Source organism: Sarcophilus harrisii, chromosome 3 (genome assembly GCF_902635505.1).
Source record: "Sarcophilus harrisii chromosome 3, mSarHar1.11, whole genome shotgun sequence".
In the NCBI taxonomy this organism is placed as follows: Eukaryota; Metazoa; Chordata; class Mammalia; order Dasyuromorphia; family Dasyuridae; genus Sarcophilus; species Sarcophilus harrisii.
This window is the reverse complement of record NC_045428.1, coordinates 587,204,165-587,226,143: the sequence shown is the minus strand read 5'-3', so window position 1 is coordinate 587,226,143 and position 21,979 is coordinate 587,204,165. Positions and strand designations below refer to the sequence as shown.

Sequence of the window (21,979 nt, the reverse complement as noted above, 5' to 3'; positions counted from 1 at the left end):
TTAGAAGGTGCTTGGAGGTCACGGCCATCCCCTTTCATTTTACAGAGGGTTTTCTCAACTTTCCTATTTCCGTCTTTCAATCACTCAGGTTCCAAATTTTGGAATCACCCCTGACCTCCACTCACTTGCTAAATCTGGCTGATTCTGCTTCCACCTCAACCCTGACATGCAATCATCTTGACTCACAAAGCCTCTAGTTCACACCCTCATCCCCTCTCTCTTGGACTATTTCTATAACCTGCTCATTGGACTCTCTACCTCCAAAATCTCCCCTCTCCCAGCTAACATCCACACAGCCCAAGCCTAGCCACGTTACTCGGATTTGATGGCTTCTTAAGAGTCCAAAGGCTCAAATATCATTTTCTTTGGCATTTTAAGCCCTTCACAATTAGGATCCAGCCTATCTTTCCAGACTCGTCACTTATCATTCCTTTTCATGAATTGTATCAGCCGGTTGAATCAACTTCCTTTTTAAACTTTTTTTTATTTTTCCCAATTACATGTAAAGATGATTTTTAACATTGATTTTTTTTTAAATTGTGATTTCCAAACTTTCTCTCCCCATCCCCTTCCTCCTCCCTAAGATGGTATAAGCAATTTGATATAGATTACATGTTCGATCATATTATTCCATAGTCAAATAAATTTAAATAGTAATGTTTCAAATTACTAAATATTTAGTAATTTAGTAATTTAGTAAATACTAATGTTTCAAAGAAGAAACAGACCAAAAGGGGGAAATGACAAAAAAATAAAGTGAAAATAATATACTTCAATCAAGTTCTTTCTCTGGATGTGGATAGCATTTTTCATCATGAGTCCTTTGGCGTTGTCTTGGATCACTGTATTTTTTAAAAGAGCTACATCATTCATAGTTGAGTATGGTACAATATTGCTATTGTGGTGTACAATGTTCTGGTTCTGTTCACTTCATTTTGCTCTGTTCATCTAAGTCTTTCTAGGTTTTTCTGAAATTATCTTGCTCGCTATTTCTTATAGTGCAATAGTATTCTGCTACTATTATATACCACAACTTGTTTAACCATTTCCCAAAACATCGGCACACTCTTAAATTTCAATTCTTTTCCATCACAAAAAAACTATATTAAATATTTTTGTACAAATGGGTCTTCCTCCTCCCCTCCTTTTTTTTTTTTTTAAATCTCTTTGGGATACAGACTTAGTAGTAGTTTTGAAGGTTCAAAGGGTATTCATCGTTTAACGCGCTTTTGTGCATCAATTCACAACTAAGCTCAACAATACATTAGGTTCTCAATTTTCTCACATCCTCTCCAATGTTTATCATTTTCCTTTTCTCTCATATTAGTCAATCCGATAGATGTGAATGGCGGTACCTCAGCGTTGCACTAATTTGAATTTCTCTAATCAATAGTGATTTAAAGCATTTTTTTTTTCATTTGACTATAGTTTTGATTTCATCTGAAAACTGCTTGTTCATTTCCTTTGACCATTTATCATTTGGGAAGTGATTTGTATTCCTATGAATTTGACTCAGCTCTCTATGTATTTGAGAAATGAAGCTTTTATCAGAGAGACTTGCTATAAAAATTGTTTCCCCGCTTTCTGCTTTCCTTCTAATCTTGGTTGCTCTGGTTTTGTTTGTACAAAACCTTTTTCATTTAACATAGTCAAAGATATCCATTTTATATCTCATAATGTTCTCTCTATCTTATATTTGGCCAAAAATTTTCCCCTCTCCATACATTTGACAGGTAAACTATTTATTTACTTATGGTATCACCCCTTATGTCTAAATCATGTACCTATTGTGACTTAGTATGTAGACTAAGCAATTGGCCTATATCTAGTCTTTGCCATACTGTTTTCCAGTTTTCCCAGGAGTTTTTGTCAAATTATTAGTTCTTGTCCCAAAAGCTGAGGTCCACTGGAGCCAGGATCACCCTGTGTCCACCCATCCAGTCTGCCCCACACCTTCCTCCCCCTAACAGCTTCCATTTTCCAATTTAAATATTCCTATTCTCTTTGAGGGATCCCCATACAATATAGACTCCAGGTCTTTTATCATCATGGTCACTGTCCCCCTCCTCAGTTACTCTCAAGCTTGTCAATACCTTCTGTTGCTCAAAACGAACACATACTCAGTGAAGTCCAAGTAAGGCAGAGGAGAACACAGCTAGAACTTTCTAGTCCCGGGCACGAGACCTTTCAGTATAGTTGAAGGTCAGATTTGTTGTTTGGGGGGAACCTGTCACACTGCTGACTCAAACTGAGTTCCTTAAAATCACCAGAATTTTTCCCACAGATACTTCCCCCTCCACATTATATCATTTTTTAAAACATAAAAGTCTAGTTTGTTGATTGGTTGGTGGAGAGAGGAAATAGGATAAGAGAAAGCAGATGGTTTGGGGGTTTGGAGCAAGGGGCTCCTTGGTATTTGTCAAAAAAAAACCCCTGGAAAATCTATACCCCTTCTGTTTTGTTCAGGGGCTGAGTCCAGGTAGGTTATTTCCCCTTCCCCACCCCTATGCATCTTTGTGAACCTTTCCCTGGGTCCCCCCTTACAATTATGGATGCTTCAATCCCAGATATCACTCTGCATCTAGTCTGCATGTATTTGTACACATATAGTCCCCAACCTCTAAATCCAGCTGGGGGAGTTAGGGAAGGTTTCAAGATGGAGAATGGAAGATTCCAAGATGAAAAGGACCTTAGTGATCAGGTACCTACCCCAATACCATCAATTTACTGAAAAAGAAATGGAGATCCACCTCCCATGTGGAAAAAAAGGCAATTTCTTTCAGATAATGAATGAATGACTGGAAGAGCATTTGGAGATTCAAGAAACAGTAAGGGTTAGGGTGAGAACCTAGTAGACCTAGTAGACTAGTAGTCAGTACTAGTAGTAGAAGTGGAGTAGTAATAATAGTAATAATAGAAGTAGTGTAGTAGTAGTAATAGTAATAATAATGGTAGTAGTAATAGAAATAATAGTAGTAGTATTATAGTAGTAATAATAGTAGTATAGTGGTAGTAATAGTAATAATAATAGTAGTAGTAGTAGTAATAGAAATAATAGTAGTAGTGTAGTAGTAGTAATAATAATAGTAGTAGTAGTAGTAGTGTATTAGTAATAGTAATAATAATAGTAGTAGTAGTAGTGTAGTAGTTGTAATAGAAATAGTAGTAGTAGTATTATAGTAGTAATAATAGTAGTATAGTGGTAGTAATAGTAATAATAATAGTAGTAGTAGTAGTAATAGAAATAATAGTAGTAGTATTATAGTAGTAATAATAGTAGTATAGTGGTAGTAATAGTAATAATAATAGTAGTAGTAGTAGTAATAGAAATAATAGTAGTAGTGTAGTAGTAGTAATAATAGTAGTAGTAGTAGTAGTAGTAGTGTATTAGTAATAGTAATAATAATAGTAGTAGTAGTAGTGTAGTAGTTGTAATAGAAATAGTAGTAGTAGTAGTAGTAGTAATAGTAATAGAAATAGTAGTAGTAGTAGTAGTATAGTGGCAAGTAGAGCCCCACAGGTCATAGAGTGTAACTTTCTGACTACTGCTAGCCATCCTACTTCCTACATTTCTCCCATTCATCAGAATTGGGCAGGAATCGTATGCTTTGACAAGTCTTGGAAGTTCTGAACCACATCAGGCACATATCTCTGGATTGCAGACCATCTTAGCATTATGGGGCCAATAAGGCAATAAGCTTCTTTATACTTATGACACCACTAATCATCTCTTCTTTCTTTGAGCCTTACTAAATGAACATTTTATTTATTTATTTATTTATCTATCTATTCATTCATTCATTCAATTATTGCTTGCTTTTTGCTGACGCGATTGGGGTTAAGTGACTTGACCGGGATCACACAGCTAGGAAGTGTTGTGTCTGAGGCCACATTTGAACTCAGGCCCTCCTGACTTCAGGGCTGGTGCTCTATCCACTGCGCCACCCAGCTGCCCCTAAATGAACATTTTAAATGAAGTGCAAAGTCAAGGATCTTAGGGATGGGAGACTGGATAAGCCGATGGGATCCCATCCCATCAATACCGATTTGCAGAGATTTTCATGGAACAGCTTAAGTATTTAGAGCTGCAAACTCAGTCGTCAGCTCCCTTCTGTACAACACTTTCTATTTTTCTAAGACTTTGCTGATGTGAAAAACCAGTTTTGTCCTTTGTCACCATGACTCCAAGAAAGGAAACAGTGAAAGCAGGAAGAGAGGCTGAGATTTTATGGAACGACCCATGGACAGGGCGAGGCCTGCTGGACTGGCTCTGCAGTTCCCGTTTCTTTTCCGGCCCGATGCAGGCCAAGCATCCTCCAAACTTCTCAGGAACAAAAACGCTTTTTGAACTCACCACTGGCTTGTTGCACGAAGGCTAGACTTGTGTTAACGAGCCAAGATTCCTTGGGCAGACGTGAGAAAGGGAGGGTGTTGTAGGGATGGAAGCGGCTTGTAGAACTGCAGGAGCAGGTGGCTTCTGGGATCAGCTGGTAGTCCCTGAAAGGGCTTAAATTTTGTCTGTCTCAGGTTCCTCATCTATAAAGTGAAAAATAATCACAATAATAGCGTTTATAGGGTTGTTGTGAGAATCCCACAAGAGATGTATAAAGTGGTTATTTTAAACATAATAATAATGAAATAACTGTCATTAACTCACATTGTCTGACTGGGAGTTCTTTCCTAGGGACAGGAAGGTTGCTCGAGTCAGAAGCCAACTTTTTTCTCTTCCCGACATTACTGCTGGCCCTGATGGGGAAGGATGGGAAGAGGATAAGTACGCTCTCCCTTCATATACGTTATTAAAAACACCACCAAACCTGAAAAAACAACCCTCCTTCCTTCCCTGCTTTCATCCATCCCCAGGGGTTTTTTTTTCTTCCTCCGCTAGGTACTGGAAATCCCCGTTCCCTCCCCAGGTCAGAGCAGCTACAGGTGAAGGGAAATCAGGCCTTTTGATGTGCAAGCCTCAGCCCCAACTGCTTGGACTAGCTTCCCTTGGTTCGGTGCTACCTCTGGGACATAACTTGACAGTTATATTTTTCCCAGCAGGCCGCTGGGAGGTCTCGCGCTGAGTGAATTCAGTGCAGGCTGTGCTGTGGTGGTACAATGAGGAGTCAGCCAGGGCGCCAAGTGCTAGGGAGAACACTCACGGGGATACTCGCTGCCCCTGCTTTCCTGGAGACTTCCCAGGCCTCTGCAGATCCCACTGGCCTTAGCCTTAGGGTGCTTTGATTTACATGGGGTCCTTTTTTGCAGGGCTACTAAGCTAAGGATCTGCTAAAGCATCTCAGGCCATTCTCCTAGAGAAGATGGAGAGAGACTGGATTGAACTGGTCAGAGGGCCAGAAAGAGCAGAGCCCAACAGTAGGGCCCCGGTGGAAAGCCCTAAGGATCGCTGCTTAATTGTTGTTCATCAGTGGCTTAAAAAACATGCTTATCAAATTAGTAAAAAGGGTGGGGGTGGGGGACAGAGCCGGATACTCTAGTTTGTCCTTCAAGGACCTTGATTCAGGGAGGTGATGTCATGAGTTGGACCGAAGTGAGGGACCCAGGGACCCAGGGAAAAGGACAATTGGAAACAGGCCTTGATATCGTGGGAGACTGCCTAACATCACCAGGACTTTAGAAGATCCTGACAGACGAGAGCATTGGGCTGAATTTACTGAGATAAAATTCAATAGGAAGGAAATGGGTATTTAGGAAATGCTACCACATGCCAGCCAATGTGCCAAGTGCTTTACAAATATTAATATGAATAAATACAGATTTGCTTCTCCCAGCAGGCCCTTTTCACAGTTGAGGCATCTAGGTTGGACTTGCCCAAGGTCACACAGCTGGTGTGTGCTTGAAGTCATATTCGAACTGCAGCAGACCAGAGTGGGAACCCCAGAATAAGGAAACCCTGAGTTCGAATCTGGCCTCGGGCACTGGGTAAGTCACTGGAACTTTTTTACCTCATCTGTAAAAATGGGCTGGAGAAGGAAATGGCAAAAAGCACAAAAGGGATCGCAAAGAGTCAGCCGTGAGTGAAAAACAAAAGAACAACTTCCTGGCTGCAGGGGCAGGTGCCAGCACGGTCCTCAGAAGCATTTTCCATCACCAGAAAGTCTACAAAGCATCAGGCAGGGCTGACGGCCCCACAGCCGACGTCAGACTTCTTACTCTGTTCACATTTCCAACAGCGGGGCCTTGGGCCTGCTTGGAGAAGGGGCTCTCGGATAGAACAGCCGTGATGTGCTCTGGCCTTCGCTGACCCCATGGCTTGTGATGGAGACCGAAGAGGGGGCCACAGATGGATAGGCAGAAGCCTGACCAGGGTCTCTGTGCATCCGGCAGTCTCGAGCCACCTCGCTGGGAGCCATGGTTCCGTGGTCCAATCCCTGCTATGTTGATACCAGCAAGATCTGAAGCTTGATGCGAAAGCCCTTCTAAAGGGAGCTAAACTCCCAAGGAAGGACAAAGTTTCCCCCTCGTCTATTTTTAGACAAACTCTGCCCACTCACAGTCAGGCCCGCTGCAAGAAACGGCTTTCGGTGAGGTAGGGAGCAACCCCAGCCAGCGGGGAGAGTCTAGCTCAATCACACTTAGGCCAGAGCTGGCTCAGCAGACATGTCAGCAAGGGGAAAACAGGGCGTCTCCGAAGGCTTTGGAAAGAGTTAATAAGAGAAAAATAGACAACTTTCCATGGAACTGGTCACACTCACCAATCACACCCATGCTGGGAAACTGGTCAGCAGCAGAGCCCCCTGCCCGAAATGCGCTGACCCCAAAGAAAGAAAGCATTGCTTGCGAAGCTCTCGCTCGCTGCCCGTCACCCAGAGAGGAAGGTTTATCTGTGCCTCCTTGGTCCTTTGTCCTTGATGACACCCGGAGGCGAGGCTGTGGCCGCCGGGGTCACTTTGTCCTCCAGAGTCCCCTGGGTCCCCCAGGATAGAGTGGGAGCCTCTTTAAGCTAAGGCCTTTAGCGCCCAGCCATTGGGACACTAGTCTCAGGTGGGTAAAGGAGCACGAGAGGTTGGGCAAGGGCTCACACCGCAGATATCTGCGAACTTAAGGTGGGAGCAGCTGCCCAGCTACCTGGGGCCCGAGCAGGACTGGACACTCAGTGCTCTGGCCTCTCTTTTATGCTGCTTTTCTATAAACCTGGACTCTCGCCAATGGGCTGGTTCTGCAGGCCAAAGTCAGTTGATCTGCAGACCACCGGCCAAGGAGGGGGTCCTGGGGAGTGGTGTGGCTGAATGCGACTTCTAGCCAAGGACAAATGATGTAAGGGGGCCCTGCCTCTGTCCCAGGAGGAGACCGGCCTGCTTATGGCCCTCAGAACATACACCCCTGGGAGGAGGGGGCTGGGAGGGGCAGCCCGCCCCCCAGGTCAGTGACCCAAATGAGACTTCTGTAGGACATGCTCCCCCACACGCCCTCCCCCCCCCCCAATTGCATGCTGTACAAGCACACATGTCTATTAAAAGCCTTTCGGGATCCCCCGGTGACCCCCCTCCCCAAAGCCAGCCCAGGCTGACGCATGACTCACAGCACCCAGATAACTGAAACGAGCCCATCAGGCAGATGCAGCGTGAGCAAGCGGGGAGCACGTCATCAGGGACCGGCAGCAGGGAAGATAAGAACCCAGGGGAGGATGGAAAAAAGCCATCACATCCTGAGAGGCACCGGGCCGGGCCACACATGGCCCTGAAGACTAAGCCCTCGGGAGATGAGAAAGGCACCTCCAGGGAGACCCAGGAGAAAAGGGCGTGGGCAGGCGGGTGCTTTCCACCAGGCCAAGCCCATTCAGGGTCCTCTTCTGCTCCGGGCTGGCCCGCAGCAGCTCCCTGGCACTGACTGCCGGCCTTTACCAGCAGCAGGCCCTGTGTCCCTCGGAGTCTGCGGCAGGTGAGTCCGGTCCCTCCTCTGCAGTGACGGGGGCCCGGATCCTTCTGCCCGAGCAAGACTGTTATTGGTCACCGTCCCAGGCCCCCCCACCCCGAGACACAATCCCCCACCACAAAGCCTGGCCACTTCCTTGGGCAAGCTCGCTCCTTTTTGTGGGCAGACCTCAGTTTTCTGTCTCAGTGAGGTAAAGGGGGCCACTGCCGCCCTGGGCACGCCCATGGGTGACATTTTGTATCACGTGAACAGCAGGTATTAATGGGAGGCCTCAGAGGCTGCTCTCCCTGGCCAGGGCAGTATAACGGGAAGACGGGATCTGGGGACCACAGGAGCCTTCCGGCCCACCTCTGGCACAGCCCTCCGTGGGACCCTGGCTAAGTCACTCCTGGACCAGCCACCCCCGGGTGCTTTCAATGAACATGACAAGCCAAGCTTTCTGAGGAGATTTTTAATAAATCTGAAAAACAAAACTGCCGTTGGGACAAAATAACAATACAGGAAGGGCAGGGGAGGCCCGATCCAGATGTGAGTGTCTCCCAACAGTCTGATGCGGAGTGGGGGCTTCCTCACTGGGGACGAGGAGGGAGAGCCCGTTCCCTCCAAACTAAAGCCTCCGTCACTCTGGCGTGGCCAGCTCCGAGCGGGCCCGGGACTGCTCCAGAAAATGCCAAAAGAACATGGAGATCGTGCTGCTTGTGCCCAGTTCGGATCCTCTCCCTGGATGACTTCTAAGGACCAACTCAAGGCAGCCAGAGTAAACATTAACGGAGGCCTCATTGCCACAGTCTCAGGGCTAAGCGGGATGCCCCCACTTGTTGGGAAAGACCATCCCTGTCCTTCCTCGGCCTGCCGGCCAAGCACTGGCCCCTGGGCTCGCTTCCTCCTTCCTAAGCCACAGAGAAACCCTCACGTCCCCCGCTCCCACTCAGCTGGTTCCCGGAGGGGTGTCATGAGCCAAAGGACGGGTCTGGTTGAAAAGATGGTGGTTGGCTCTGGGAAAAGCATTCCAAGTGGCCACTCCCCTGCTGAGCCGGGATGGGCTGCAGGACAACGGACCCACACGTCTAGAGTTCTATGTGGACGAAAGGCTCTGTTCCAGAACAGTGAGAGTGCGCGAGCACACACACATATACACATACCCGTGCACACACACACAATCTCTCTCTCTCAGAAACACACACACACACACACACACACACACACACACACAGCACACGCACTCACACCACAAATAGCAGCAGGAGAATTCTATTCTCTCGTCAGTGGGGCAGGAGCAAGGGCAGGAGTGCGAGAAGGTGCAGCAAGCTCCGCAGGAGGGAGACCTCAGAACTCTTCGTGGACGTTCCGGGCATAGTCCATTAACTTGCTCCCTGTGAAGTACTCCCCGTATTTCAGGATCTCCTCCATCTCGAGGTGGTGGTTCTGGTTCTCATCGGCCACGGCTATCATCTGTTTGGCTTCGTTGAGAGCGTTGTATTCATTCATGGGGTCCATGTACTCCTATGAGAGACAAACCATCAGAAAGACAGAGTGAAGAACTACACCAGGACCCCTTAAGGCATGAACCCCAAATGCCCAAACTCCTCCAGGTTTGGGGCATTTACTGGCACTAAAATACATTTTTCACTTACAAATGGCTGATTTGCATCCACCTTTCCCAATCTCCCAAACAGAGTAATATGAGGAAAAAGTCCCTTTTCCAACGTCGCTGTTTCTCTGAGCCCCTCCTGCCATAGGCACCCTCCACATTCTGCAGAAGCCAGAAGTGGCGGCGATGGGCTGAGGATGAATTCTGAACTCATATCCCATATTCACAAGCAAAGAACTGCCACTGAAAGGAAAGAAGGCCACGAAATACCACAGGAAGCCGGTGCCGTCAATGGGGCGCCCAGGAAGCCAGCCTGTTCGGAGGCTCCTGCCCAGAGGGAACTCTGCAATCTCATCCTTGGCCCAAGGCAAACGAACAAAAAGCCCACTTTTGTTTCCATGGGCACCGGAGGCTCAACGTGTCCAGGGCCCCAGCAGGTTTCCTGTTTACTCCCACACTAGAACGCACTTGCCGTTCCCTCGTGGCCAAGAAGGGCAGGCCTGCGGGCTGGCTCTTAGGCAAGCTGCCACAAGACCTAGGGAAGTCCTCCACAGTCCACCTACTTTCCGCAAGCCACCAAAATGATTTTGCTAAAGCACAAGGCTAACCATCTCACTCCCCTGCTTGAAAAACTGCAGGGTTCCCCCTTACTCAAAGGTCAAATTCAAACTTGTTTGCCAAGAGGGCACCAAACAGCTCCATCTGGCACATCCTGTCTCCACACCTTTGCCCCCCAAACCTAGCATGCCTTCCCTCCCCCCACGCTTCCCTCTGCTTCCTGGTCTCCTTCAGAGTTTACCTCAGGTACTACCTCCTCCATGAAGCCCATCCTGATTCTCCTGGCTGCCTCGCACCTACCACAAATTCCTTGATGTGCTTTGTATCAACCTTCTCTCCCTGACAGAAGTCTTCTTACTTGAGAGATGCTGACTGACTGACAAGCTCTGGGCCTGTCCTGGGCTCTGTGTGGCTCCATCCTCCCAGTGACAGGTTTTCTGTATGAAGCCCCCCGCTCCTGAGCAGGGCTCCCCAGTTGTGAGCGCGGCCGCCTAGCCCACCTCTGCCAGGGAAGCACTGATGGGCAACCCCTTTGGCTTCGAGGCACACAAGCAGGGCAATGCCCGGGACGAGGGATCCCACGCCTGCACGACTTCACCCAGGGCTACAGCAGCACCAGCTGCTTCTCCTCGGTTTCCCATCTTTCTCCCTACAGGACAGAAGCTGAAGAACAAAGGCCAGAAAGGGAGCCCCAAGCCCGGGGCCAAACACTGGGAGCCAGGGGTGGGTGCTTCTGCTATGAGCCAAGAGCAGGGGAGAAGGCCTCTGAAATCTTCCAGAAAGGGGGATTCCAGACCTCGCTGCCTCTTCTTGTTCTCTGTGACGGCTGAGCTCTTCCTTATAACCCAACCTCCTCAGTCTGCCGCTCCCAACACAGTGGCCATCTTGGCCCCGCCAATGTACTAAACCCTTAGGAAGCACTTTGCACCCAGAGTAATGAGGAAAAGCCAGGGTGGACACAGGGGACTGGACGCTTTGCTTCTTACACACCCTATGACTCAAGATGACTCCAAGTTTTCTTAAAGGAGAGAACCAAAGATTTTAGAGCTGAAAGAGACTGTGATTAGAGTGCAATTCTTCTCCAAGACTTGATTTCTTCATCTGTGAAACATCAGACAAGACAGACTTACTTGCCCTGGCAGAGCGCTCCTGCTCCTGGACTCCAGAAATCCCCTTTCTATTCTAAAAGGAAAGGTGAGGTGAGGGTCAGCATCCCCAGTCCCCCCGAGCCTCTTTCCAGGTCCGTGCCCAGAAACCCACTCTGTCAGACCAGCAACAGCAGCAACAAAGTGCTGCCAGCCCTTCCTCTAACCAGCCGAGCTTCCCTCTCCAGTAAGTGGGAGCTTAGAGAAAAGATTTCTAAAAGTAGGAAAACCTATGCAGTGCCCCCAGGACATACCCAGATGTTGAATGACCATCTCCTTCTTTCTACAGAAGCCTAAACACTGGCAAGAATTTCATTATTCAAAGCTGTGGGCAAGGGTTCCAATGCCCCCAGAGGCATGGGGAGAACCAGGGACCCTTGGTAAGTTTATGAAATAATGGTAGCCCAGCCAAAGCACCGGGTTGTACATCCTTTAAAATTTTTAATGAACCACTATTAGCATCCTCTCTCCCCCTCTCTTTCCCTGCCTCCATCTCCCTCCTTCTTTCTTCTCCTCCTCCCCCACCATACTTCTTCCATATATAAAACTGCTCTCCAAAAATGACACACTTCAGTGAAGCAGGGTGGCAAACTAGAGAGAGCTGACCCCAAAGGCAGCGCAAGTTGCTTGGTCCCATCAGGGGTCTAGAGTAACTCTCCAAGACCCTGAACTGCAGGAAAGGTGGGGTCCACTACACTGGCACAGGGAGGCTCCTTATTGACTATCCCCTGCACCAGTGAAATCTAGGAAGCAGACCACCGCGGAACTTAAGTGATCATATACTACAAAGGAATGGGTCTTAAACAATAAATGGCCTCCTACTATGAATGCCCATGAGTTAGTTTAAGGACTATTTGGATCTTCAGAGCAGAAGTGTGAAGGTGGGCAGACTAGATAATCGAATTAGGAATGACAGATCACCCAGAATGAAAATCCCCACAACCCCCTCTTAACTCTCTTACATAAGAGATGGGATTCACCCAGGCGACACCCAACAAAGGCTCGCTGACCTGAAATGGAAGAAAGCCCTCTCTTCCCAATGGCAGGAGAGTCGGATGGCTGCCCACAACATAGGCCTGGCTGGGCCTAGGAGCAGTGACTGAACCAGATCACCAAAAGCCATAATGAAAGACCTGAGGAGCTGTCACAAACCGATAAAGGTAGAGAGAAGGCCTCCAGACAAGTCCCCTCCACGAGCCTCACCTCAAGCTCATCCATGGTGACAATCCCATCATGGTTAGCATCAATAACTTCTTCAAATTCCTTCTTCCTGTCTTTCACCCAGTCGTCATCAATGTCCTGGGCCTGCTGGTTTTCAACTGTCCCGACAGGCAGGGAAATGAACTCGGACAAAACCAGCTTCTTATCACCATCCTGGTCTGGAGAAGAGGTTTGAAGAAAGAAGGCCCATGAGAAACGGACACAAAAGATTTGCAACTGAGCATGCAGAACAACAGAAACAAGTCACCCCTAAGCACAGAGATGACCACCTAAGTCTGGGGTGACAAATTTAGCCCAAACTTTTGCTTTTTCTTGGAACAAGTCAGGCCATATATTTCATTTACCTTACTAGTCCCATAAAACTTAGATTAGTTGAAGTAGCTTGAAACACAGATGCCATGTGAGATGCCAGTGAATTAAGAGTCTTCCCAAAAACAGAACCTTAGTCTCTGGTGAAGGGGCAAGGATGCCCACAACCCTTATGCCCCGGGAACCCCAGATAGAGCCATTCCTCCCACGTTGGACCCGAGTCACCTGGGCATGTCCTGTCCCCCTTTCCCTGCCCACCCCACCTAAGCTCTTTGTAGCTCTCCCCAGGGCACCTGACAAGCAGGACAGACCAGTGATCCACCAGATCACAGGAGTGTCTTTTAGAGTTGAAAGGAACAACAGCATCAGATCACAGGTTTAGAGCCTGAAGACATCTGGTAGAGGAGGAAACTGAGGCTGAGAGGCCCAAAGGTTCACCCACAGTCACACAGTGAGTAACACCAGAAGGCAGCACTGCACCGTCAGGCCCAGCATTCTCTATTCACACCTTCCCCAGACCCTTGTTTAGAATCCCTCTAAAAAAGCTGCAGCTTCTCACAATTCTTTCTAGAGAACCGTCACTCCTGGCTACCTGCCATCCATTCCCTTTCTGCTACCTGATCCCCTTCCCCAGAAGACCCTCCTGGCTGCCCCTTTCCAAGGCCAGCTCTGCTCTGAGCCCCCTTCTCTCTCCATTCCCAGTGAGCTCATCAAACATGAGCTCTGCTGAGGCCCACAGCCCAAACCAGATTTTAACAAAAGAAATGCCTGGGACCCAGGCCCTCGGTGAATGCTTAATAAAAGGAAAAGTCCTCTAGCTGCCAGGGGACAGAGTGGGCTCTGGACCTTGGGGGGACACAAACGCGGGAGATACAGGCAGAGATGTTGAGCAGCTTCCAAAGGACTCTCTGCCATTATTTAAACTCAAGTAAGAGAGAGCTAGTATGACAGAGTCTTACTGAAGAAAGGAAAACTATCTCTATTTTTATGTTTTAAATAATTTCTCCATGTATTCATTCTTGCACATCTACAAAGCACAAGGTGGAAGTAAGGAACTGGCCTTGAACAGGGTCCCAACGGTGGGAAAACACAAGAAATTACAAAGAGAGGGTCACCGTCCTCTCTTTCACACATAAGCCATGATACCATACACATACATATACCTATAGATGAACACATGTATATGTGAGCATATATGAATATATAGTATTTACAATAATAACTGTTTCCCAATAAGACAATGAGTAAGGGAGTCAGAGGGTAGGGGAGAGTCCTGGAAAAATTTTTGAATAGATGCCCAAGAAGGGAAAATCCCTCCGCTTACCTGAATTTCCCAAAAATGCTTAAAATGTCCAGGAAAAAAAAATCATACAATTTGTGTGGGCCCAGCCTTTATGGGTTAGGAATAAAAAATGAAGAAAACGTCAGAACTGAAAAGAGCACGAAAAATAAAGAAATGTAAGAGAAAACTTATTTTCAAAGGTATAAGATTAAGGCAAGAGAGAAGGTAGAAGCTGTAAGCAGCTTCTCTTTGAGAATGAATTATAAAAAACAACTGTTTTTCCCCTACGGTAAACCACAAAATTTACATTGTTAATAAATTCTACCACAAAAAACACAGGTAAAAAAAAAAAAAAAATTTTTTTTTTTTTTAAATTTCAGGGAAGTTCTTCTACAAAGAATACTAAAATAAACTTTCTTCCCAAAGCCATAAGAGAATTAGTCACCTGTTCCTTAAATACTTCTGGTGTCAGGGAACTCACTACTTCTTGATAAAGATACCTAATTCCATAACTCTCAGGGGAGAGCATGCTGAAATCTGCCTTTTTCCTTCCCTGATGCAGGAGTTACTCAAACCAATTATGTCCAAATTAAAGATCAGAGATACACTTGAATAAACGGACACCCGGTGTAGTAACTGGAACCAGGAGGACGAGAGAGACCACAGAGCAAAAAACAAGTCAGCAAGGTGTTTGTTGTACAGACATTGTCACCTGCTCTCTGGGGCCAGGGGATCTTCCTGGTGGTCACACCACTGAGCTCTGTGTCACTGGGTTTCTTTATTATAATGGAGATTTCCAACTTACAAGGGAAGCCCAGAAGGCAAACAGATTGGATTGGATGTAAAAACAGAAGTCAACATCAGCAAAATAAACAAAACGGATCCATCCAGTGAATCTGATCCCTTTCACAAGAGGCCTTTCTAATTATTTAAAGTCAGCTCTCTGTTCCAGATCAACACACCCTAAATCCCTCTGACCCATCTCCATAGGCCAGGTTCTGTCCCCACCCTGCCCTGAACAGACCCCTTTACTACCCTGGGCAAGGAGGAAGCACATACCCAAGTCCCGGACAATTTCCTTGACCATAAACTTAAGCATTCCCCGGCTGTGCTCTGGATGAAGGAAGGACAGGAACTCCTCCTCATTTAGCAGCAGGTCAGCCGGAGGGTTGTCAGCCTGATACCAGCGATCCTTGAGATTATCGAGAACTTCCAGGGCTGAAAAAGGACATCATATCTCATTAGCACAAATAATCACAAGTGCCACATACCTGACACCTTAGTCTCCTACAGCTGAAGGGAGATGTTTCTGGGGAGTTCTGATTACATATGTTTTAAGAAGAAAAGTTCATCAAATTGGAATTAAAAAAATAAATAAACCCAGCAGACCCTTCCAATGTAATCTCATGTGACAAAGCCATTTACGCGGGGGGGGAGGGGGGGGGAGAATGGATTGCTGCCTTGTCCTCTCCTACAGAAGCTATTCTTTCATGTGCAGAAAGCACGTGATCACTTGAAATTGGATGAGTTGGAAGGCTTTTATTATTATGAAAACTAGGGAAATGGGGCTGGTCTGCCAGCCTGGGACTAATAAAAGCCATCTACTGAAGCAAGTGACTCCCTTTGCCTGAGGCTGGAACCCCAAGATGGTCCCAAATGAGGACAGTACTGGTCAGTCTCTGCTGCGGTCTCTTGCTCACCCCTTCCTCTGCCCTTATCCTAACTCCAGGCCTCCTGAGTTGGGCCCATAATCCAGCTCTCCACATCGGGGTACTTTCCAGACACAGGCTCCTTTACTTTTGTCTCTGCCTTCATCCCCTGGCACCATGCCTGGCTTGCAGAAGGCACTTTGTAAAGGCTTCCCCGCCAACCCAGACCAGCCCCAAGCAAGCAGGAAAGGAGCTCCTTCTTTCACAGTTGAAGACTTTCAATGGCTACTGGCTATCGAGCACTTGGAATCACCTGAAGGCTGGGGAGGCCACACTGAGGAGACGGCCCTTCGAAGGCTATACTTCAACAACTGCAAACAGACCATCAAGGGACTGGACAAGACTGACTGCTCTGGGCCTTGGTCACACACATCCTGGCCAAACAGAAGGGCAGAGGGCTAGCTCTCACCTTCCGAGAAAGGGGAGGCTGGAGGCCGCTACTCAGCTACCTCAGACAAGGTGGGCCACCTTCTAGATGTCAGTGATCTTAGTGAAAAGCTTTTCCAACTCAGATCCAGCAAGGAAGGCAATATGGTCACTTCAGTGTCTGGAGAAATATCCCCAGCTGCATTCCACGATGATGTCAAAAGAGAAGGCTGCTTTTTTTTTTTTTTTTTTTTTTTTAAATATTTGTCTTTTGATGAATAAGGGGTAAAAAACGCCACCTGGCGTGGTCCATTCAAGTCAAATAAAGATTCGTTAAACTCTTGGTGGCAAGATCCCAACCACAACCATGGCTGCTGCAGGACAGCAGACCTCACCAGAACCTCAGAGGGCCCAGAAAAACTGGTGTCTAGTCCAAGCAGTCTCAAAGTGTAGTCCAAGGGCCCTGAGACCTTTTCAGGGGGTCCAAGAGGTCAAATTTATTTTTGTAATATACTATAATATTATTTGACTATATCTCCCTTTTTCAAGTGATATATCCACAGAATACGATCTTTCATGTACTTCAACTAACATATGGGTTTATTATTTGACATGAATATTTAAAAGTGGATCAGTTTTAAGTTCTAATATGGTCGTTACTCGTAACAGCATACCTAACCCACATTTTAAAAAAGCTCTCTGGGGTCCTCGATTATTTGCAAGAGTATAAAGGGGGCCCAAAATCAAAATGTTTGAGCACCACTGGTCTAGTTCATTGCTACTGGCATGGCTGGAGAGATGGGCTTCAGAGCCCACCACAGAACCACCAAGGGGGGCCTTCCAAGCCTCCGAGACCTGTTGAAGGCTCAAGGACTAACAAGGCCAGGATGACAGCAGGTGAAACAGGACACACCTCACGGGGTGACAGAAGCGATCACAATCCTGGGGCACTTCTCGAAGGTGGCTTTTGTGGCTGTCCCTTCACATGAGTTAATGAGTGTTTATTTAATGCTAACTTTGTGCTGCACTAAGTGATGGGAAGACAAAAACAAGCAGAAAGAAAAGCACCCGCCTGCCCTCGAGGAGCTTCTACCCTAAAAGGGAAGAAAAAGAAGCTAGGAAAGAAGCCTAGAGGAGGAGGACAGGGAGAGAAAGTCCTGTGGGGTGAGGACTGGCTTGGGCTCTCTCTTGAAAAAGGAGGTTTTGGGAGGAACCATCTAATCTAAAGAGGCTGCAGGGACAGAGTGAGAGGAATGAGCTTGCAGGGTGAGGAGGCTGCTCCAGTGCCGGAGAGAAAACCCAGAGTCGCAAGAAGATCCCACAGAGGGGTCGCACTGCTGGGAGTCCGCTCCAATGCCTGGGTCAGATATTCGGTTTTTCTTTAACCCCAGTAAAAGACCTGGCACATTCCTGCTAATTTTCATCTTATCAGATTTGGCTTCCATGCTCTCGAGCCTGTTAAACATTTTTTGGAGTGAGAGAGTGTGAGTATGTGTGGATGTGTGTGTGTTCCTCCCAGCAAGGCCACTGGCCAGCCTCCATCCAAGTCACCAATAACTTGGTCTTACTGTCAGGCCGGTCCTTTCTTTGCCGATAGCATTAGCGGGCCTGACCTGACCCTTCCTCTGATTATGGAGACAAGATTCTTGTTTCTTTTGTCTTTTTCATTAAGTAGAAACTGTGCTACCAACACTTAGTCATAACAAAGAAGCCGAAGGCTGATTCTTTTCTTACTGTAGGTTATTCCCGTGTGCAAAAGGACAAATAACAAGAATTTCCACTAAAAGTCCACCATAGAACATTATTTCCTGATAGGAACGGACCAAATGGGGAAAAAAACCATGAAAACGAGATTTGGACCAGTCAAGTTTCAAGACACAGACAAGCGCCCAGTAGTTGAGGCTCAGCTGGAGGGCCACTCTCCTCGGAGGCCTCCCCGAGCTCTTAAGAGTGTCCTGTCCTGAATCCCCCTTCCCCATCGCTGCCTTCTACAGCCTCTGGATCTATACCCTCGTCCTGGGCTCCCACACTTGGTTGATCTCTCTCAGTAACAGATTGGGCCTGGAGCCCCAGCTCTATGTCACTTACTAGATGGGAGAGCCATGCACCCCACCAACAATGTCTCTCATCCAGGACTACTGAATCTACTGAGAGATTCAAACGAAGGACTGTGTGCAAAGCCCCCTCACTGGGCCCAAGACCTTGTACTCAAATGAGTATCTGACAGATGTGAATGGCCTACTCAGCATTCTTGTAAAGGAAAATCATATACGTAGTCCTAAGATGAAGGGAAAATACCTGCACCATAGAGAAATTATATTTGTCTTTTGATGAATAAGGGGTAAAAAACAAAAACAAAACAAAACAAAAAACCCATTTTAAAATGACTAATCCACACAAAGATCAAAAGAACCCAGAGCCTGAGCCGGAAGGGCCCTCAGGGGCCACCAGGTTCAAGCAGGATGTGCATGAGCAGCCCTGCAGTGAGGAGGGCCCTCCATGGCTAAGGTCCAGATCTAGGAGGGGCCTGACCTGCCCCCTAACTGCTGCTGGCAGTCCCCACATCTATTCCTAAGGCTCACGAGCTTTGGAATGGACATGGACTCCATGTCCATCTATCTTAGCCACCCCACCTCCTCCTCCCCCCAAAGCTTTTCTTTCCCCATCTAAACCTCCTGAGTTCCTCCATCTAGATGAATTCCAGGTCCTCTACCCTCTGGCCATTCTTCTGCTTGTCCACGACTACACGGGGCAGCAGGGCTGGCCTCCTGCCCTCCTCTGAAGGCAGACACAGCTCCCATTGGCCCTTTCTGCTGCCATGTAAACTGGAGTGATTCACATGGAGTCCATTCAAACCCCCAGAAGTTTTCTACACACGCCACCTTCTCTCTGTGTCTGTAAAGCTTATCTTCTAAACCCAACACCAAAACTTCACATTGATTTCTATTAAACGTCATTCGAGGAGATCCAGTCTTTATTCCAACCCACTGAAGCCTTGGGGGCTCTGTTGTTCAATAACATTGGCCATCCTTTCTAGCTCTGAGTCCTCATGTTGAAAAGATACACGAGTCATGCTTTCTCCCCAGTTGATGATTCAACTTGTTTTTATTTTAATTTCACTTTTTGTTTTATTTCAAGTTCTGAACTGTCTTTTCTTCCTCTCCACCCCTAATTATCCAATTTTTAAATGGTCCAGAGCCAATGAAAGATTCCTATGGCATTCCACTAGAGACTTTCATGACCATGAGAGCTCCAGCCCCCACCTCTCTAACTTGTCTACATGAGTGATTCTGTCAAAGACTTTACTGACATCTATGCAGACTCTCCATCATGTTTCTAACCAGTGTAAGTAAGGCTGGCCAAAAGAGATGAGCTCCGTCCTCCAGGACCTCTTCTTGAGGAAGCCACACTGGCTCTTCGTGATCACCATTTCCCTTTACAAATATTTATGCATGGGGGGGAGTCATTCACTCCCCCAAAGTCTTCATGGTCCCTCCTTCAACAACAAGGTGGCTCCTGCTCAGTCAGAATAATTCTGCCACCTTCTGAAGAATGAAAGCAATACTGCTGTATGTGAAACGCCTCATGAAGCCTGAAGCCCAGCAGCTACTGTCACCCCAGTCTGACACATCTGGGAGCTGTGCACCCTCACTGGGCCCTGAACACCCGCACATTTGTTACCCCACCTCTGGCACTACACATCTGGCAGCACAACACCATACCCCATCTAGGAGCTACTTGCTCCCCGGCCTAGTGCAGCTCTTACTTATCCAAGTCAAAGCAAATACTTTACCCAGGAAGCACCAACTGGCCCCCCAGCATTCTTGTTCCGATGGCCAAGAAGGAAGCTGCTGGTCCAAGAAGGAAGCCATGCAATCCCAGAAAACTCCCAGAAAACCTGGCCCTGGATCAGGGCTTATCTCTACTTACTTTCTTCATCAATTTTCAGCTCCTCATTGTTTTTTATTTTTTCCGCAATCTCTTTTTCGTTGTGCCCTTTGCTTGCCAAAAATTTTACTTTATATTCATCCCAAGACACACGGCCTAAAAGAATACATCAAACATGTTAGAATACTTAATAATACATCATTCTGCTCTTCTGATATATCTATTAAAACCCCAATACTACAGTCATATGTAAAAAGCAGGAAAAACCCCAGGAGTCTTCCCAAATACTTAACTAGTTTTCTTTTTGAACAAAAGCTTCAAAAATACTTTTCTTGGGTCCAATTTTACTTTTAGATAAAGTGGGGAATAGGGAAGTGAGAAGAGAAAAGAAAAGCTGATAAGAAACTGGTCAAGGAAACCCCCATGTTGGCCTCCACCTTCCCAGAATTCCGACTGGGTGCCCAGCCCTTCTATGGGCATGCTAACCCAGAAAATACTATGGAATGAGGGGTACCGAGGGGTAAAAGGCAATATGGTACGAAGAAACATTCTTATGTAAAATTTTAAACCTCCTCTACAAACAAAATCAGTGCAACCAAAATAAGAGAGGAGAAGCTGGAAGGTTGTGTGTATGGAAAAGCTATTGAACATTTCTAAGAAAAGTCCCATAGCCAAGAAAGCAGACAGGAATATATGGTTAATAGTCATGCTTGCAGCAGCAGTTAAATTTTTAAAAGAGGAACACTTTTCAAAAGAATCTAACAACCATATTAAAAAACTATTTCAACCATGTAATATATATTTTAGCATTAATATTTTAAAATTTGAGTTCTAAATCCTCTCTCTCCGTCTAGTCCTTCAGTCCACTCATCGAAATGGCACATAATATAGCATCAATTATACATGTGAAGTCACATAAAACATATTTCCATGTCAGCCATGCTGCAAAAAAGGAAGAAAAAGTAAGTGGAAAAAAGTATGTTTCAATCTACACTCAGAATTTATCAGTTTTCTCTCTGAATGTGGATATACAAATCCCTTGAAACTGTCTTAGAACACTGCATTGATTAAACAGTTAAGTCTTAGACAGATCACCATAAGTATATACAGTAATGTGATTTTAAATTATTCACTACAGCCAAATTAGATTAAAATTAAGCAAGTAAAAATGGCTCAACTTAGAAAAACAGTGAATATAATTGAGCATTTAAGAAACAACAACCCATTATTATGTAGTTTTAAATAAATAAAATATAAAATATTCATTTATACTTTAAAAAAAAAACCTCTCCAAAATATAGAGATAGATGAACTTTTATAAAAAAGTTTCCCAAAACTAATCCAAAACTAAAACCTAACATTGGGGAAAGCTAACAACGAGGAAACATGAGAAGCTTTCCCAGTAACTAAAGGAATAAAGCTATTTCACATAGTTCTAGGAAGTCTAATAAGAGTAATTACACAAAAGAAAAGAATACACAGCAGCAAAGAGCAGATAAAATTAATCCTATTTGCTGCTGGCATAGAACTTCAACAAACAACTAATAAAACAGCAACAGTTAGCAAGAGAGAACATTTATATAATATGTAGCATCTCACAACAACCCTGGGAGAAAAGTGCTATTACCCCTTTTTACAGATGAAGAAATGGAACCTGGTGAGGTTCACAGAGCTAACAAATACCTGAGGCTACATTTGAACTCAGGCTTTCCTCACTCCAGGGTTAGTGTTCTATACACTGAGTTATCTAGGTGAGAAAATGTTCAATTAAGAAAATGGAAATAGATAAACCCACAAATAAATGGCATTTCTATGTAATAATAATAAAACTCAGGGAGTAATAATAGAAAGGAAAATCCCAATCACAGCTAATAAATGCAGAAGTCATCTTGGAGTCCGTTTAACAAAAACAGACACATAAAATTATAAAACTTTTTAAAAAATAAAAATAAAAACCTAAATATTCAGAGGGATATTCCTTGCTCATTGCTAGCCAGCATCAATATAACAATAAACTTGATACTAC

The 21,979-nt window shown here is 45.9% G+C and overlaps 1 protein-coding gene across 2 annotated transcripts in view; it reads right to left on the bottom strand.

The window, feature by feature from the left end:
- Positions 1-8,319: 8,319 nt before the first annotated feature.
- The window catches only part of SDF4 (stromal cell derived factor 4), a 36,661-nt gene continuing 23,001 nt past the window's right edge, over positions 8,320-21,979 (bottom strand). For both annotated transcript variants that reach the window (XM_031963071.1, XM_031963072.1), the window contains exons 4-7: positions 19,996-20,109; positions 15,050-15,208; positions 12,382-12,557; positions 8,320-9,387 (exon numbers count right to left, since the gene is read on the bottom strand). In XM_031963071.1, the coding sequence (XP_031818931.1) occupies positions 9,211-9,387; positions 12,382-12,557; positions 15,050-15,208; positions 19,996-20,109 (626 nt within the window). In that variant the 3' untranslated portion in view covers positions 8,320-9,210. The remainder of the gene's footprint in view (positions 9,388-12,381; positions 12,558-15,049; positions 15,209-19,995; positions 20,110-21,979) is intronic.